The 20,626-nt window shown below is 44.5% G+C and overlaps 1 protein-coding gene across 1 annotated transcript in view; it reads right to left on the bottom strand.

Annotated features, from left to right (window-relative positions):
• Positions 1–591: 591 nt before the first annotated feature.
• The window catches only part of LOC145394482 (venom carboxylesterase-6-like), a 145,121-nt gene continuing 125,086 nt past the window's right edge, over positions 592–20,626 (bottom strand). Inside the window, exons 12-13 of the mRNA XM_080268335.1 lie at positions 16,214–16,328; positions 592–790 (exon numbers count right to left, since the gene is read on the bottom strand). Coding sequence (XP_080124461.1) covers positions 626–790; positions 16,214–16,328 — 280 coding nt within the window. The 3' untranslated portion in view covers positions 592–625. The remainder of the gene's footprint in view (positions 791–16,213; positions 16,329–20,626) is intronic.

The following is a 20,626-nucleotide window of genomic DNA, read 5'->3' as shown; positions in this document are numbered from 1 at the left end:
GTAGCAATAATAAACAGATTTCTTTTTACCACATGCAAACACACCTTGCACGTTTAACTTTCAATTCGCTTAAAATGGTTTATATATTTAATTGCACTGATGTTCTAATAATCATTGTTCTTATGAGAAAAAAATATGAAATGCATCAGATTTAATGCCGTCTATTAAAAGAAATTATCAAATTCTATTGAACTCATCAGTGGGGATGAAGGAAAAGCAAATTTTACAGAGCTTTTATTAATTTCAAAAGTACAGTCCTCTCCTTTCCTACTTCATCTCTTCTCTTCACTAGTGTGACGTCTTTTTTAATTTCTAGCCACCTGAAGGCGTTTTTATTCAGCATCGGAAAGGCTTCAGACTGGAAGGGTATGTGGCCTTCACTAACCCATTTATTTCTCAACCCTACAACCCTCTTCCGTTCACAGGCCAGAGTGCTTGTCTTTTTCCGGTACGGTGTTTTTCCGCAGTTTCTCATTCATCCCTTTCTCGCTCACAGGTCAGAGTCCTGGTGTCTCTCTCTCTCTCTCTCTCTCTCTCTCTCTCTCTCTCTCTCTCTCTCTCTCTCTCTCTCACCTTTACACCCCGTATGCTCATCTATATCTACCTCCCCACACTTGTCTACCATTCATAAGTCATCATGCTGGTGCTTCAGTGGCCTGGTGTGGTGGTGGTGTGGTGTCTTTCCTCCCTTGCTAGTCTGCTGGTGTTGGTCTGGGGAGAGGGGAACCACCTTGTCTGGGGCCAGCATCTTATTCTGAAGCAGCGGCAGCGACTCCCAGAACTTCATTTCCTGCCAAAATTAAGCCTTTGAGATTGACGTAGTGGAGAAATGCAAAGTGGAAGAATGAGACTCTCAATCTAATTATCTTTCCCCGAACATCTTACTCTTGTACGGGGTGGCCTCAAATGAGTAGCCCCAAGTCACCCTCTCCTCAGCCATCTGCCTACTCTACCGGTCCTTCACCCCATTCTCTCAGATGCCTCTCATCTTCGCCCTTCCATCTCATCTTCGGTCTCCCCCCTCCCCTCCGTCTCATTAACTCAGTTCTCTCGGTGCATAGTCACCTAAGGAAGAAATACGTCACACTACATCAGCTCAGTGAATTATGGATGCCATTGATTGACTGTTGATTGTAGAGAACAAATGCAATGCTAATGTGTGTGGCTGGGGAACGGTAGTGACGCGGGAAGGCGAGAGGGAAATCAGGAGAATGCAAGCGTATGCGCGGCCAAGAAAAAAAAAAAAAGTAAGGATGGAGAAAGCATCAGATTTTGATGGAGAGTGTGGCGAAATGTTGAAATACAAAGGGGAGAGACACTGATTGAATAGATATGAAAAATGCTCACATTGGCCAGCGAGGATGGTAAAGTATCTGAGGATAAAAGTCGGGTATAGTAGTTAATAGTTCCCTTCTTCAAGGGGAAAGGGGAAGGAGAAGTGAGGCAGTCTTAGGAACATTTGTCTTCCTAGTGCGGCGAGAAAGATAAAAAGTAAGATATTTGCCAGCACAGTTAAAAAGATATCAGAGGAAACTGATGAAAATGAGCGAGGGAGTTAAAAAGGGGAGAGGATAAATAAACCAGATATTATCTCAAAGGTTTACAATAACAGAAAAAAAAAAAAAAGAATGGAAAGATGCTGTGTGTTGCATTCATGAATTTGAAGAAAGCATGCAGCAGAGGTGAGAGAGAAGGGTTGTGAATACGGATGGGAACATATTAGAGTGCAAGGGGGGTACTGCGTGTGAAAAATGAGCTTCGTTAGCACTTTGATAGGAATATTGGACTGAAGCCCCCCCAATACCAAGCCCGTTGTAGTCGTGGGGGGGCTCAGGGGTCTGGGGCTGGGTCCTGATGGTGGGGGCGGTGTCCCTATGCCCTGCTTCCCCCGCCCTTGGGTCCCAGTCCTTGACCCTACTAATTTTGCTTGGTCCTTTTTTCTTCCCTTCTCTTCTTTTATCTTCTTTTCTTCTCACCTTCCTAAGGTGTGAGAGCCGTGCTGATGGGATGCAAGGCTGTCTCTTTTGTGTCAGTCACAAACGGCCTCAGGGAACCATGGGTACGATAGCCCTTGTATCTTTTGCCCTTACTCCTGACTCAGGCTCTCAGGAGTGGACCAGTTTAATTACCGTTTTTTATAAGTAGGCTCAGCATGGCCGACAATGAATCTTTATTAATTATTCAAGGAGCAACGGGAGATGCTCCTCCAAAACCTGCTCCCAGTCAGGCGGATCCCCCCTCCTCTACTTTTCCACCTCTTTCCTCCTCTTCCTATCCCTCTGTTTCTTCTCCTACCCCCCCCCTCTCCTTCCTCCACCCCTCTTTTCAAATCCTCCATCAGTGACATCAATTTTCGGTGGCCAGACGTGTCCCAAATATTTTAACATCCAAGCAACGACGAACAACCTCACTCTCCATCTCTCTCTCCTCCGACAAATAGGTCCCGACGTCTCATTCACGTCACGTCCCAATGGAGATCACTTGTTGACTGTACAAACTGCTGTGCAGGCTGAGAAGGCATTATCACTTATTGATCCCTCTGGTCTCCCTATCTCGGCAGTTCCAGATATCCAGCTAAACTCTACCACCAGAACTGTTCTGATCCCATCATACATAATCATAGGAGACCGCAACTTCTCTGAATGTTCAATCCAAATAAAAGCAATCTTGTCTGGCCAACATCTTCCAGTACTTTCGGTCCAGTGCTACATGCTTCCCCCTCAGGGGCATCGCAAGTACTCAGCGAACATCAATAAAATTATCTTCAAGGACTGCGATCTTCCCACCTCTGTAATTATTGGTGGCACACGACTCCAGGTCAAAGAATGCATGCCTCGCCCTCGACAATGCTCTTCTTGTTGGCATTAAGGACTCCCAGCCAAATACTGTAGGTCAGAGGCAGTGTGCCCTACCTGCGCACAACCCAGCCACACCTCCTCAGCCTGCATAGCAAGGATCAGAGTCTTCCCAAACTGCCAAGGCTCTCATGCTGCCTCATCCCGGAATTGCCCTGTATATATTTTCGAATATTAAGTCTCCAGAATTCGCTGGAAAGAAGGTCTTTCCCTCGGTGCAGCCCGTCAACGTGCCCGTGGCCTAGGATTCTCTCCCCGTCTCACTTATGCTCGAGTGGCCCGTTCTGTCTCTACCTCTGCCGACACACCTGCCCCTTGGTATCGCCAGTCTCTGGCTTCTCTACTGTCTCGACCGTTTTTCCTGTCTCTGCTCATACCTCCTCACCTACCCCTCCAACTGTCACTGTTGTCTCTACATCTATCTCTGCTCTCCCCTCTTCCACCTTTCCTTCTTCCATTTCTTGTTCTACTTCCTACTCTCAGGCCCCTCCAGTCTCTCTTTCCAACTCTTTCTCTGTTCTAGACTCTTCCACTCCTACCTCCTCCCTGTCTCCCTTACTGTCCACTCCTCTCTCTTCCCTTCATCGCTCTTCCTATTCTGTTGCTCCCCCTCGCTCTTCCTCTTCTGTCCATCAACGATCACTCCCTCTGCCACAACGAGGTGCCCGCCGTCCTCCTCCCTCTGGCAAACGTGGACTATGACCCCCACTATAACGGATGCCAAAGGTTCCACAAAACCCACACATTCTCCCCCAACTCTCAAAATGCGTATCGCTCGTCCCTCGCTCTCCACAGCACCTACCTCAACAAAGATCCCTGGACCCAGCCCTATCCCAACTTCGCAAGTCACTCCGCAACCGCCTTCTAATCCCCTATCAACATCACAAGCAACACTCCCAACAGGTGCTGAAAGCGAAACTCTCACTGATATTATGGAGTTTCTTGTGACTCCTTTACAGGAACCATTGAGTCCCCCCAAAATACTCCATACGGCAGAAGTCCATTCGGCTCCTTCTGATCTCCTTCCCACTCCCATCCCTCCTTCCCCTTCTGCCCCCCCTCTCTTCTTGTTCTAATCCCTCTCCTTTATCCCTCCCTATGCCACCGGGCTATAGTGACCACCCTGCTCATTCGCCTCTTCCACCCTCTGCTCCTATTCCTACTATGAGACCAAATCGATGATGTGTGACACCCGTCCACCATAAATTTGTTTTTATTTAAAGTTTTAGTATGTCCATTTTTTATACTGGAACATACAGTGTTTTATGGCCCATCGAAAACTTCCCAAACCAGACCTCGATCTTCCTAATTGTTATTAGTTTTATTTTACGCCATGGCTTCCATCATACAATGGAATATCTGCGATTTTACCACACATCGACCAGACCTCTGGTTTTTAATTTCTCAATAATCCTACCGATTCTTTTCCTACAAGAGACACGCCTCACCACCCCCCTCCCCCCATTCTGTCTTATTCATATTTGAGTCTACCCCATTCCCAGTATGATAACTGTCTCCTGATACATGTTGACATTCCTTTTCAAACCCTTTCGGTTACAACCACTATTAAATGTACCTTCGCCAGAGTGTTTCTATATGAGTGGGTTACAGTGGTTTCACTGTATCTTTCCCCTTCAGCACCTATCAATTTTAATGATCTTGATCGACTTTTATCTACCCTTCCCCCTCCTATTCTGCTTTTAGGTGATTTTAACTGTCGGAACCCCCTCTGGGGTGACTCTGTTTTAACTGCACATGGGTGCTCCTTGGAGGATTTCCTCCTTGCCCATGATTTTTACATTTTTAACTCTGATTCCCCAACCCATTTTGACAGCTGTACTCGAACTTTCTCTGCCATTGACCTGTCCGTCTGCACCCCAAAGATTTCCTTGGACTTCACTTGGTCGGTCCTGAATGACTATTGGGCCACGGACCATTTCCCAATCCTCCTGACCCCCACGTCTTACTATCCGGTCCCCGGCCCTCCTCGATGGTGCTTCAATAGGGCAGACTGGGTGACTTTTATATCTCAGGTTGTTCCTCCCACTCCTCTGTCACTCTCCCATGATCCAACTGCTTTGCTTTCCTGTTTCCGAGCCTTTCTCCTTACGGCTGCCCGAGCCTCTATTCTGCGTACCTCCCGACCTGTGTCATCGAAATGTGTGCCATGGTGGAATGACCAATGCAATTCAGCCCTCCGGGTCAAGAGGGCCAGGTGGAAGAGCTTCCACAGAAAAAGGGGCACTGTGTTGGAAGTCCAAGCTTTTATACTTTTTCAACAAGCTAATGCTCTCCTTCACCACACAATCTGTCTAGCAAAAAAGAACAGCTGGATGTCTTATGTCTTTACTATCATCTCAGACACACCCATTCCCGCATCAGGAAAATAGCAGCTAAACGGTCACCTACCCTGACTCCAGTCCTCACCATCAATGATGGAGCTATAGGCGATGCTTTTCAGGTTGCCAATATACTGGGTCACCATTTTAGCCAGATTAGCAGTGGGTCCCATCTTCCCCCTACTTTTTTAACAACCAAAAGACTTTCACAACAGACGCCCTTACAGTTCACACTGTCCTCAGATGCGGCGTATAATGTCCCTTTCTCCAGCTCGGAACTCAAAGCAGCTCTAACAGCTTGCGATTCTACCTTTGGGGGACCCGATGGTGTACACTACAACATGATAAAACATCTGTCCCAGACAGCCCTTCATTTTCTGCTTAGAATATATAATATTATATGGTCCAATGGGAACTTTCCTAATGAATGGAGACAGGCCTACCTCCTACCATTCCTTAAACCTGACAAAGCTGGGAAGTCACATGGAGATTATTGCCCTATTGCTCTTGTTAGCTGTCAATGCATACTGATGGAACGTATGGTAAACTCTCGGCTAAGGTGGCATTTAGAATCACGTGGTGCAATCTCGCCCTTACAATATGGTTACCGCAAGGGGTGGAGTACCCTAGATCCCCTGATGAGGCTAGCAACCCTCGTCCGACAAGCCTTCACTAACTCAAAGGAGGTCATAGCAGTGTTTTTTGTTTTAAATCTCGAAAAGGCTTATAATACAGTCTGGAGGTATAATATTCTTCGTGTCCTTCAACACTCTGGAATTAATGGCAATATGGGTGTCTTCTTACTGAACCTCCTTTGTAACCGGACCTTCCATGTACACCTTCAGAATGTCTTATCCCGGTCCTATGTACAGCATGAGGGTGTCCCACAGGGATGTGTGCTTAATACTACTCTTTTTATCCTTGCAATAAATGATATTGTTTCATCTCTCCCGCTTGGTGTTCGTGCTTCATTGTACGTAGATGATTTTGCTATATATGGAGCTGGAACGGATGTCTTGGCCTTACGAGCCCTACTTCAATCAGCTATAGATGCCGCTGCAGGGTGGGCCATGGATCATGGCTTTAAATTCTCCCCCACGAAATCATGTGCTATAACTTTTACTAGCCATCATTCAATCCCTCAGCCCCCTCTTACACTATGTGGTACCCCCCTGCCATACTGATTATCAGCCCTTTTCCTTGGCCTTGTCTTTGATTCGTGACTGACTTGGTCCCCGCATCTCACTTCCCTTAATACCTCTGCTTCCCTCAGACTTCGGTTATTACAAACTCTCAGTCATATGTCCTGGGGTGCAGACCGTACAACTCTGCTCCGGCTCCATACTGTCTTAGTTTTGTCGAAGATTGATTATTGCTGTCAGGTTTATGCATCGGCCTCATCTTCCTCTCTTCGGCGCCTAGATTCTGTTCACCATCGTGGTTTACGTTGGGTGCTTTTCACTCCACCCCGGTTACGAGCCTGTATGTTGAGTCGGGTATGCCCGCTTTCTCCTCCAGACTTGACAAGTTAACTCTCCGTTATCACATTCGCCTTCTTCAACACTCATCTGCAGGTTTCCCCTGCTCTGTCATGCACCTCTCCCCTTATTTTTTGCCCTCGTTAGCTTCATCTTTTCCTTGTTGGGTCTCCAATTTACTTGCATCCCTTTCTTTCCCTGCTTTTTCAGTTCTCCCTCCGCGAGATTCTATGTTCCTGCCTTGGCTTCTTCCTCGCCCAACTGTCTGTGATGCCCTGCTCTCTCATCCAAAGTCCTCTTCCACCCCACAGGAATTCTATCATCTTTTTATGGATCATATGCGTTGTCACTCCTCAGCAACCCCAGTGTACACGGACGGCTCTAAATCTTCTGTGGGCACTGGTTTTGCTGTTTTTTTTCCCAGACCATACCTATCAGATCCACCTTCCACCAGTCGCCAGCATTTGCACTGCTGAGCTGCTGGCCATTTTATTGGCCTTTCGTGTTATATACCGATCAAGGTTACACACCTTTGTTATTTTCACAGATTGACTTAGTGCACTACATGGTATTCAGTCTATCCCGGCCAGCAACCCACTAGTGTTGGAGATACAGGAATGGTTATTCCGTATTAACACCAGACTGAAGTCTGTCTCCTTCTGTTGGGTCCCAAACCATGTTGGGATACTGGGTAATGAGAGGGTTGACTACCTGGCACGTACAACTGTCACCTCTTGCTGTGTCACACCCCATCCTATCCCAGCAACTGATTATCTCTCGATTGTTACCCGTCTCCTTGGCCAGTGGTGGCAAGCAGAATGGACATCTACAACTGATAACAAACTCCGCTCCATCAAACATACCACCACCCCTTGGCAGTCGTCCTCCCATCGCGACAGGCGTTGGGAAACAGCCCTAGCCCCTCTGCGCCTTGGTCACACACGGATCACACATGGCTTTCTAATGTCAGGAGGCACTCCTCCGATCTGTCAGTGTAGTCAGTTCCCACTCACAGTCCACCATCTTTTGCTTGACTGCCCTCGGTTCCATGCCGTGCACAGACGGACTCTCCCGTTCCTTAACTCCTTTGGACGTCCCCCTACCTTAGCTGATCTCCTTGGTGAATCCCCCATGTTTTCCATCACACCTCTCATGCACTTCCTATCTCAAACCCGTGTCTTGCTTCACATTTAGTATCGTCCACGCCTTCCCCTCTACCTTTATTCCGCCATAGCATACCCATCATTTTTATGCAGCGGTTTTAGTGCCATATAGTCCTCCTGGGCTTGGTGCTAGTCCTTATTATTACTTACTTGGACTGAAGCAAGATATATCATGTCTCCATGGTCTGTGTGTGTGTGTGTGCGTGTGTGTGTGTGCATGTGTGTGTGTGTGTGTGTGTGTGTGTGTGTGTGTGTGTGTGTGTGTGCGTGTGTGTGTCCAGACACACAGATAGATAGACAGATAGATCAATAGGTAAACAAACAGATTGGAGGGATAGAGACAGATATAATGATCTCAAAGACATGCAAGATAGAGTAGTGGCTATTTTAATGTCCATTGTGGGAGGGTAGGATTTGGAAATTGCCTGCACTACTGCCTACTAATGATACTGGAAAGTGAAAGTGAATGAGAGGCAAGGTTTGGTGAATGTGCAAGAAACGAAACTGGCATGGTAATGGTGCAATGTTTTATTTATTAATTTCATTTGTTTATATTAGGGATGTTAACTTACGGAGTGCATAGTGAGACTGAATGGATACGAAATGGAGTACTTGACTGCATTCAGATATTTGGGTATTATGATAAACAAGGAAGAAAGTAACAGGAGAATACAATTGGGAAGAAAGGTAGTTACACTGAGGACACTATCGGCTTGCAGTCAATCGCTCTTCGCGACCACATCTCCACCACTGTTCCCGGCGGGACCAGCTCTCCGCAGCGCCGTACCAGCCGAGGGGGTCGGGCCTGTCCTCTCCATTCTGAGGGAGTGCCCTGGTCTGCCCACCAGGAGGTCGAGGCTCCTCCACCTTTCTACCACGGCCGACGACCCCCCCTCCACCATCACCTAGGTCGGGATTGTGCCCTCGTGACGACCGGGACTGGGTCTCCCCGTCTTGCTTCCACCTGCTGCTGTTGGGGAGCTGGGCGAGTTTTCCATTGCCCTATTCCTCCATGGGCTAGGGGGTTGACGGCAGCATCAGGGCGTTTTCCACCTGCATGCGTCGTCGGCGCCCCCTCCATCAGTGTCGTGCCATCAATCCAGCTCTGCACGTCCCCCTCTGGCCTCCTCAACCATTGATCTGCGTGCTTGCCAGCCCTCACCATCACACCTTCCCCTGCCTTTGCTGCCTTTCCTCGTCTACCATTGCCAGCCCCGCTATGCTATCCTTGGAGAGCCTTTTTCTGCAGCTACCCTGACGGGCTCTTTTGTTTGACCGAGCCCCACCAAGTGTGGGGCAAATATTTCACGACAACAACACAAGAACTGATTTTATTAAGTAAGGAAGTGAGCATGGAAGTGAAGAATTCGTTGCACGAGTGTATTCTAATGTCACCTCTAACGTAAAAAAGTGGAGCTTAAGTCTTGATGAAATGAGAGAAGTCAACAGTGAGATGAGTAGAAATGAAATATCTGAGACGAGCATGTGTAGCTACGATGAAAAAGAATCAGGCAAATATGAAGTTTGAGAACGTTGTAGTGTTATGGGGATGTGCTGTAAAGTGCTAGAAGTACCCTAAAATTGTTTGGCCTTGTGAAGAGAATGAATAATGAGACACAGAGTATGTGGATGAAGTGGAGGAAAAGCAGGGATGGAGAGTGCGAGGATGAAGTAGTGGGATGCAATCGAGATTTGCATAGATGATGGTCGTGAGTTGGAGAAAGGGAAGCTTGATTGCGAACAGGGTGACATGAAAGTGAACATGTGGCAGCCAACCCTTCCAGAAAGAAGCTGTCTGTCTATAGACACATACACAGACAGATGTCTTGCGGAATAAACACTAAGAAAGAGGTGATAGGTTATATAACTACTCTGGAAGGAGTACAATGCTAAATATGACACCAAGGAAGGGATGCGGCAATAAATTAACAAGAAAGAGATGCTCAGCCAAAACTATAATAATAATATTATTATTAATAAATAATAATAATAATAATAATAATAATAATAATAATAAGCCAGGGGTGTTGAAGTTATTCTTGCTCTCGTCAGATTGTTTCATTTAGCTAAAGATGAGTCCATATGTAGTGTTGGTGTTAATGATGGCTACAGGCAACTCCACTATTTGAAGAAGTTCTAAGATGAAGAAGACAAATTGGGGCCAGCAAGAATAATATGGAAAAAGGAGATATGCGAAATAAATTCTTAAGGAAAAATTCTTGACTGATAAAAGTCCGAGAAGGAAACGGTTAACCCCAAGACTAGCACAAGGTCTCTTATTATACCAGTGAGTGCAAGAAGGGGTTATGTGTTTGGTCTGCTTTGTTTGTCTGCCCCTCTGTCCTTGTGCCTGTTTGTCTATTTGTAAGCAAGATTATGGATGACTATTGATAAGTGCACAAAATATGAAATAAAATAGGTTATGGTCAAGGGCAAAAGAGCACTTTCAACTAAGCCAGTGTTGATCTGATTTAAACCAGACTTGATGGAATGCTTGTGGTTCACGAAAGACTTTTATGGTACAGTACAACTTTGTGAAAAAGCAGTAAAAAGTTTAGATCATAAGGCAAGGTTAATGTTAGGCACTTTTAACTGCAATAGTTATGTTTCGATCAGGACCAAAAATGGAGGAAGGGTTAAAAGTAAATTAAAGATGAAGTGATATTATTTTGAGACCATGTCAAAGTGTATGGTCGTTTTTAACAAATGTGATCCAGTTTTACCCAGACTTGCAGGGAGGATTAAGTATCAGTGAAGGATAAACAATATCGAGTCTGACAACAAACGTTCAAAAATCAACGCTGAAGAGCTAAGTCAATATTTGGCATTAGATCGACTTCAAGGTGCGATTGTTGGACTTAAAGTGCTCCGCCTCGTCTTATTTTCGGCCACCAAACAATTTTATTCAGCTAAGGAGTCTTCATTAGGAAGGAAAGAGTTAACGAAAGCTATAGATAATCCTAATAGTTCGAAAAGTCTCAAGTACGCCGAATGAAATCGTCTGAAAGTGGAAAGTAGTACAGTAAAGAACAAAGTACCGTACTGAAGTTTAACTCCTTCGTTAGGATGAAGTATGTTTTTACAATATTCTTCCTAAGATTAGAAAAAAAATCGTATTAGATTTTTGAAATGATCGGTTACATATAGCTTTCATTAACCCATTCATTACGAACGGACTCTTCTAAGCTGAATACAATAGTTTGGAAGTTGCACAAGTACAATGGACGTCCTTAGGGTGAAGTTAACGAAAGCTGTATTAAACATCTCAGTTCGACAGATCTCCACAGAGTTTAATAAAATCATCTGAAGGTACACTGCCCATCAGATGCTGTAGCCAGAATAAGAATCTCTATAAAATGAGGTTAGAACAACGCAGCTTCGGTTCGAGGGAGTTTGAAATGTTGTCAACTGTTGCAGTCTAATGACTCGTTCATTTTGACCAAGGTATTTCCAGGTGATTTTTTTTAGCTGAGATGAGACTGTCTAAACGGAGGGATTGAATCTAAATTTCATTAACCCCATCACTACGAGAGATCTTACCATGAGCTGAATAATTTTATTCGTGGTGTCATATTTCAACATAGAGTTTATAAAAAGGTCCAATATACTTGCATAAGTCGGCCTTGGTCACCTAATGGCGGTTTTCCATGCTGCTCGATCTCGGGTAGCCTTCCTATTCAGTCCTTCATCCCTGAGGTCACACTGAATGACCTCGTCCCAGGTCTTATTTAGGTCTGCCTCTCGCAGTCATACCCCCGAAGTTCACACTTCTCACTTTTCGCATCCAATGTTCATCCACTATCCTTTCAACATACCCAGACCATCTCTAGCTACACCACCTCATCACAGCACCAATGCGCTCCGGTCCAATCCTTCTTCTCAAATCTTGAGTTGTAAACTTAGCCACCTCCAGCCCCCAAGGACCTCGAGTTCAAGGACGCACTAGATAGCCACCTAATCATTGTCGTTTCTATACACTTGGCCCTATGAATACCCTCTTTCTTTAATGCCCAGGTATCACTACCATACAGAATTACACTCCTAACACATGCCACATACAACGATCCCATAGCACTGAGGGAGAGCCCTCTCAATGTCAGGACAGGCAACAACTCTCTGAAATTCCTTCAACCATTCCTTACCCTAGCCGTAGAGCTAGCTCCATCCCCACCTCCAGCACATAACATATTCCCTAAATAGCAAAATCCTTCCACACACTCAAGAGAATCACCAGCAAGATTAATGGTTTCACATCCGACAATCTCTACATTCTCCAACACACCAAACACACAAAATCAGCATTATCTTGCAATGTATTTCTTACACATCCACTTGCCACATATACAGTACTGCATAAGATGGAGTTGCTTTCCACACCATTGTGGCAAATTGCACATGGCCACTTTCCCATTGCTTTGACATTACTGCTTCCAGCCGTAGATATCATCACTTATATTCAAATTTACTCTTGAACTTTTGTGTCATATTCTGTCTCTCCACTTCCCAAATCTTTCCTCCGCCTCCCTTACATTCTCTGCAATCAACATCAAGTCATCAGCATACAACCCCTTCCATGGGAGTCCATTTCTGAAGTCACATGAGAGAGCATCAAGCACCATAACAAACAATAAGGGGCTCAAGACTGACCTGTGATGCATGACAACGTTCACGGAATGTTCATCATTCTAATCTCCATTCACTCCCTCTTGGGTGAGAGCACCCACATAAGTAGCCATAACCACTTTAAAATAGCCACTCCACGAGCTCAAGCTTTCTCATTCCCCACTTCAACACCTCTCTAGGGACTCTGCCAAACCCATCCAAATCAACTAAAACAAAGTACAACTCCCGTTTCTTTCCTATATATTTTTTCTGAAGCTGTCAGATAATGAATATGGAATCAGTGGTCTTTTTGCCTGATATCAACCCAAACCGCATCTTGTCAATATTTACTCCTTCCCTAACCATACCTTCTAGGACTCTCTCCAGTACAATTATTATCTGGTCTAAAAGTGTTATGCCTCTATAATTTCCTCTTTCCAGGGCATCACTCCTTCCCTAACCATTCCTTCTACTACTCTCCCAAGTACAATTATTATCTGGTCTAAAAGTGTTATACCTCTCTAAATTCTTCTTTCCAGGGCATCACCCTTTGCTCTGTACCCATTTACAATCACACTCATCAGCCAGTAATTTGGGCAACACACGTATATAAAATCGTATATATCATATCAGTAACTAAACTCACTTACATATCTCCTTCATATCAGTAACTAAACTCACTTACATATCTCCTGAGGCCTTCAGCATTTCAGCAGTCAACCCAGACACACCTGCCACCTTCCCCAACTGCATTCTGCCTATTGCCTTCCTCACAGTATAAACGTCAGTCAGAGTCCACGGGCCAAACCCTGGATCCACTGACTCCAAACCTTCCTTGTTCCAGTCAGATTCCTCATTCAGCAACCAGATCTAAAGCTCTCTCTAGGCGTCTTATATATCCTCACTGTCTGTCACTACCTTTCCTTCATCATTCTTCACTCACGCTTCACCTTTGATATCCTTGTTCTTCCTCTTCATCTGATTTGCCACCTTAAATGCCATATTCATCCTTTCAGTGCTATTTAAGTCTTCTAGTAAAGTATCTGAGACTCAGATTTTGTCCTATATGCCTCCCTTCTAGTCCTACACTTGGCACAATTTTTCTATTCCCGGAAAAGCTTTCCATTCTCCTTAATTGCAGCTTTTGCATTCTCATCCCAACACCATGATACCGTATGTCTTGGTGGGCTTCCTGTCCATCCACACGCTGAATGTGTAACTCTCTGGAGATTGTTCCTGAGAGCTCTGTAATGTTCATTAAGACTGGTACCAACAGCTCGCTGTTCAATCACAACTCTGCTCATCTCGGTATGGAAGGCAACCCTTACTGCTTGATTTTTACCCTTCCATATTTTCCTCCTTGGTGCATCGGTCCCCTTGTTCACCACCCGTTCATTGTGCACCACGTCACATATAGGCCATCGGTGTTGTTACACATCCTCTTCACTCCCGATACCTTTAACTTCCCTCAGTCATCGCTTATCGGCCCTCCTTCCCAGGAAATTGTCTATCTGGCTTTTGTTTCCCCCAGACTAATTTGTAATCAACGTACTCTCCCTTTACTTGAAATGTGTGTTGCACACAATCATGTTCATTGCTCCCCCTCTCCCCCCAGATTCGAGTATCCTTTCCCTTCCACATTCCCCATACCAAACGCATATCCCTCTGTACTCCTTCATATCCTTAAGCTGCTTCACCCACATGACCATATAATTTCCATCCCAAAACTGCAGCTTCTTCATTGTCCATACCACTTTACACACGTATCAAGTCATCCCAGAATCCATATTTTTCAACATTATCCAAGCCAGCCTGTGAAGCATAAACTGATATACAGTATATGAAATAATGAGTTTACTGAACATTATTTTCACTGCTATAATTCTTTCGTTCACTTTCAGGTTCATGATGCATTTCACCCCTTTTTCCTCAACCAGCTAACCCATGCCACCATATCCGCTTACACTTCCCTGCCAAACTAGCTAATACCTTCGGACCCTTCCGAAAATTATTCTGGCTGATCCTCCCCTACATCTAACTTCCTGTACACAACCAAAATACACCCGCCTCCTACTCAGTGTCTCAGCTACTTTCCCCGCTCCACCCTTCATACTAATGCCACTCTGAACCTCCTGGGCGATTTAATTTCCTCAGGCTTGTTTTTATACCATTTTCTCATTATTTCATTAGTCGGTAAAATAGAGGAATAGAAAGACCACAGCCCCTCCCCCCCACACACACAGCCCCACGGTCAGTCATGGGTCCTGGGACACATAGCCCACCAGCCATGGCCAGTGGCTGTGGCAATGGCCTCGGGGCACCCCGCCAGGACAGCTACAGGGACACCCTCCAAGCACACAGTGGGACTGTAGCGCCCCACCATTATACAGTCACCCACTGATAAAGCATCTTTCTGGAGTGCTGCTTCCAGGTTCAGGCCCCTCTATATCGGGTGGAAGCAGCAGCCTGTGAATCGCAGTGCCCTATACCCTCTGACACAGATCCGAGCCGGATCCCATCCCGGATGCAAAAAATACGCTGCCGGAGTCGGTGCCCCGCCTCCCCTTAGGTCCGCCACCAGGTAGCAGGGGCAAATTTTTCTAACTGCATACCCTTGCTGGCATCAACCCCAGTGACGTAGTGTGGTATGGTGTGTGACATACAGAGCGCATGTAGAGTACTGCATGAGAGAGAGAGAGAGAGAGAGAGAGAAATGTTTAGGAAAGTATCCTGGCCTACTCTCCGTGTTAGTGTCACCGTGAAAGGTCAGCAAAGGGAGATGGTCTGGATATCCAAATGGCTAGTGAAAGCAGAGCTCCAACTTTTCCTATCACCAGCATTCTCATCCTCCTCGGGAGTACCGCCCTGATTGGCTGGTGCTACAGCCTAATTCCTACGTCCCAGCAGCAAGAGCTTGAACCGTTCCCCAAACACACACACACACACACACACACACACACACACACACACACACACACACACACACACACACACACACACACACACACACACACACACACACACACACACACACACACACACACACACACACACACACACACACACACACACACACACACACACACACACACACAAAATAATAATAAAAGAAAGAAAGAAAATGAATATCCCAGGCTTGGATCGCAATAATCGAAACACTATCTAGCCCATCAAGCAGGCAAATACAACCTATTCACTTTACTTCGGCTAACGTCAAACAATTCTCTTAAATTAATGAGAAATTTAGATCACGCACTATGTAAAAAAAAAAGTGTTGGCCAAGATGATGCAACTTTGGATTTAATTCCGCTTATGTTGGACTACCCTATTCACATCGTAGAAACTCAAGTCTGGGATATTTATTTCACAGAGTAACCAAGAACGACAAAAAAGATTGCATTTATTATACCTTGCACGGGATGGTACTGTTCACCTAACGAGAAATAAAAGCAGACTGGAATACTCTCCTCATAGAACCATCTACAACCAAGAATAAAGAACATTGTGCTCATATTAAATTCCTGCTGAAGACAGATTACCCTTATTGCTACAACGCTCACCGTAGTCCGGAATGTAGAACTTCGTATTTAATTGCCGCTTACAATGACCGATACAAGAAACTCACACCAGAATAAGATTTCCGTATTTACTTCCCGCTTATGATGGACAGAGCCGCAGACTAGAATACAGGACTTCGTATTTTCTTCTTGCTTACCACAGACTCTTGTTATTCACGTCTCATGAACTCAGTGGCACCAAAGAATAATGGGACTCACCTCCTGTCGCTGGTAGGGCATCATTGAAGGGCTGAGGGTGAGGTTGAGGTGGCGCAAGGTGGCTGGGTCCGTCGCCTCCCATGCGAACCCCAGCGAGGCATCAGGAGTCGGGTTCCTGAGGGTCACATCAATGTCATCTAGATCAGTGTAATCATCATCATTATCATCATCATCGTCATCATCATCGTCATCATCATCATCGTCATCATCATCGTCATCATCATCGTCATCATCATCATCATCATCATCGTCATCATCATCATCATCTTTATCATTTATTTCGTCAGCGTCATCATTATCATCAATATTTTCATCAACATCATTATCAACACCAATCACATCATCATCAATCACATAATAAATGTAATCTATCAATCCATCTATTTATAGCCAGACTCTTTAATACTGTTAGAGGTGGCCACAAACAAATCCCCCCCATGTCGCCATGTTCTCTACTAATTCGCTGTCCTTGCTCCAACCTACACCCCTCTCTCACACATATCTCTCTACTCCATCTCTCCATCTCATCCTCGGTCTCCCCTGCCCTCTACCCGACTTCACTAACATATGATCTCCTTCACTCGATGTAGTGCTGCCCTCGGGTGACTGACCTTTCCTCCATTCCTTCCTTCCTTCCTCTTCTGTCTTTACTTCATTCTTTCCTTTTCCTTCTGCCTACGGGTGACTTTACACTCTCTCTTCTGTCTTTTTCCTTCATTCTCTCAACTTCTTCTGCCTATGAGTGACTCTACACGCCAAATAGTTTCCTGTACACTAGGAAACCATTTACTATGCCGGGTGGTAACCATATAACCAAATTACGGCGCATGGTGGTTTAGTGGGCAATTAAGGCGCTCCAATCGGATTGAGCCTGTGCAGTTTCTTCCCAAAGGGTGTTTGGGGTATATTGCTCACGTAATGTCACTCAGTGATGAGTGAGGCAGGTCACTCTCATCTTGAATGTCAGAACCAACCCCGGGATCCTGCGCTTCTTATGGACAACACAGGATGAGATGATGATTAGTTTCTCACTCTCCATCCTCTTCAAACCACCTCACTGTATTTTCCTAACGCTTTCCATCACACGCACTTCCACACCATAACGCTCTTTCACTTCGTTATTTGTCAGTCTGTCTCTCCATGTAACTCCACATGCTTCTTTCAGATAACTCATTTTCATTGCTCTCACTATTGACTTGTGCCCTTCGAACAACTTCGAAGCTTCGCTTCCATACATTAGACTGGGGATCACAGTACCATCATGAAACGACATTTTTACTTCCATACTCACTTCCTTATTTCTTAACTGCCATCAATGAACCAGCACGCTTTCTGCCCTGTGTACGCTTTCAAGCACTTCGTCCTGTAGTGTTCCAGCGGTCCCCAACCTTTTGATGGCTTTGGGCCATATTTACCAATGTTAATGTAGTGGAGGGCGCCAAGAAAAAAATCAAATTCAGATACACACACACATACGCATGTAGGCATATATATATATATATATATATATATATATATATATATATATATATATATATATATATATATATATATATAATCTACTTATTTTTTCATATATCTCTGAGAACGGGAAATAAATACAGCATATAAGTTTCCAAGGCACCCCGCGGGCTCCATAATAAGGCTCCCAGGGCGGCCCGGCGCCCGCGGTCTATAGGTTGGGGGCCAGACTTTCCCTACTCCTCACACTACCTAATTACTTATATGCACTTCCATTTTCCATTTTCTTACTATCAAGCCCCGTTGTCCATTCAGTGACTTCATTTCTCTCGAAGTCCACAACTGTACTCTTCCGTACATCCACCTTTACATTCCATTTTTTACATACTCTCTCAAACTCGTTCAGTAAGTCATGCAGTTCCCCCTCGTTTTCACTTAACAAGACAGTAGCATCTGCAGACAAAACTGGAGTTCAAAAGCTGCCGTCTCTCATTTTGGCCTCTCAGTCATCCACTGCCTACCTTGTATCACTTTTGTAACTCCATCCATATACAAATACAATAACAACAACAACACAACAACAACAACAACAACAACAACAACAACAACAACAACAACAACAATAATAATAATAATAAAAATAATAATAATAATAATAATAATAATAATAATAATAATAATAATAAAAATAATAATAATAATAATAATAATCATAATAATATATATTATAATCGTTCGTTTCGTTTTGTTTGTAAAGGCTCCAACATGCTTGCATGCCTCGGCCTTGGTCATAGGGGCTCTCCAAAGTTGGTCGATCTCTGGCAGTCTGCCTATTCAATATATAACTTATCCCTGAGGTCACACTTAGTGACTTCGTTCCAGGTCTTTTTCGGTCTTCCTCTTGCAGTCCTATCCCTAACGTTAACACTTCTCACTCTCTGCACCCACTTGTCATCCCCCATCCTCTCCATATGCTCAAACTATCTCAATTTACCTCTCCTCATCTTAAAACCAATACACTCCAGTCCCATCCTCCCTCTCAACTCTTCCACCGTAAACCTAGCCTCCCCAGGCCCTGCATTCAAGGACGCACTGCACGCTCATCTAATGACTGTCATTTCTGTACGTTTGAGCCTGCGAATATGCTCTTCCTTTACTGCACAGGTAATCACCATCTTCTCCCATGGCCAATGTCGTACTTGGGGCTCAAACAATGTCGTGTGCTGTCATACTTCACAGCCATACATACATTTGTGTCCGCTCTGTGTGTTGTCTGGGAAGATCACTGAATGGATGTACATACTTATTGCTGTCATACCCACATTGTATACACAGCACATATGTGTGGTTATCATCCGGTAGGGGACTTAGTACTGCATAGCAATACTTGGAAGGGACTTGTTACTCTGAGCGAGCACATTGTCAACAGGTTCAATCTACAGACTAATAAGGTGACCGTTGATCACATCAAGGCTTTACTCTCATTTCAAGCTGATAAAGACCTGAAGCTTGCACCAAGACTGTGAAATTAAGTGAAAATCCGTCGTATTATCAAAAATTGCTAGTTTCTGGAGCTCTAAACATCTTTAGTCACTCACTGTGTTCAGGAATTGGCTTATTTAAGTGCCAAGGACTCGATGTTGCATACCTCAGAACGGCTTGTGCTGAACGAACGATGGTTTAATCTAATTTCCAGTAGACATGCTGGGCTGGCACTCAGCAATAATAATCCTTCAGCATATGATGAGGCAACTGCTCATCTTTAACTGGCTATTCAAGGATTTATTGATCTATCAACAGGCACGAGGAAACAATGGAAACCTGTTCAAATTGGTGTAATATTAGCACAAACTCTGTCAAGGGCATCCACGTAGAACTGTCTCGAGGATACTGATACTTCCTACATCAGGATACACACAGGATTGTCTTGAAAATTTGTTCGAGTGTATCAGAATGAAAAACCCTGTGTCAATAGCAGATTTCAGGAATGCTCTGAAGACCATAATTGTTGCACAATTCAAGTGTCTAGCTAAGGCAAACAATCAGGATGATGACGGAGATTACTTGGTAGAGTTCTTTGCAAATCAACAGGACCCATCACTGACCATAACCAACGAAGAAATTGACGAGAACGATGATGATATACTGTATCTAATATCGTATCCCAAAATGTTCCATTAGAAATTGATCCCTGCAGCACAGAAAGGACTAGTCACCATTGCGTGGCTGGCTATTGTATAAACAAGGTAACAGGAGGAAAACGTAACTGTTCTTCATGCTCTGAGGCTATTTTGAAGCACATGGAGAAAGATGATGGCATGCATAATAGACTCATCCACATCAAAGAGTACAGGTCTGAATGGCTAGTGAAGTGTAGCCACGACTGCATGCTCTTGTTTATGCGGGAAGAAATCTTATTTCGGGATAGAAACAGCCATCTGCTAAGTAAAAACAATTTGTCACCTTAGTACAGCAGGGCATAGTGTGTACTCATGAGATCAATCTTCCTCAGTGATATTCAGTAAAATGGAGTTGCTACATAAGTTTTATACAGTAAGGCTGTACATTCTCCGACAACTACAGCAAAACAGTAGAAAAGCTGAGTCAAACCAGTCACGTATTTATGGCCTTAGGAGAGAAAGTATGACAATGCGGGAAGTTGTTGCTAGGCTTAAGTAGTAGCCTGATGTGATAATCTTATGAGATTCATGTGTATTTCACCGGCCTGCACAGAATTTAACGTAAAAAATATTCTCTATAGGTGGCTTTTGTGTGCTCTAAAGTTTTACCACATTAATATTCATATTTAGTTAATTCTACATCATGGATACAGCACTGTCTATCTGTCTATCTCTATCTCTGTCTATCAGTCTATTAAACAAATAATCTCTGTGTGATCTTTTCCAGTGAAATCAGGTTCCTTCAATCCAACTCATATCACCCTCACTTTGA

Source organism: Coenobita brevimanus, chromosome 27 (genome assembly GCF_032717465.1).
Source record: "Coenobita brevimanus isolate Jiangsu-jjx chromosome 27, ASM3271746v2, whole genome shotgun sequence".
In the NCBI taxonomy this organism is placed as follows: domain Eukaryota; kingdom Metazoa; phylum Arthropoda; class Malacostraca; order Decapoda; family Coenobitidae; genus Coenobita; species Coenobita brevimanus.
The sequence above is the reverse complement of the archived record's forward strand: the minus strand, read 5'-3'. Positions and strand labels throughout refer to the sequence as shown.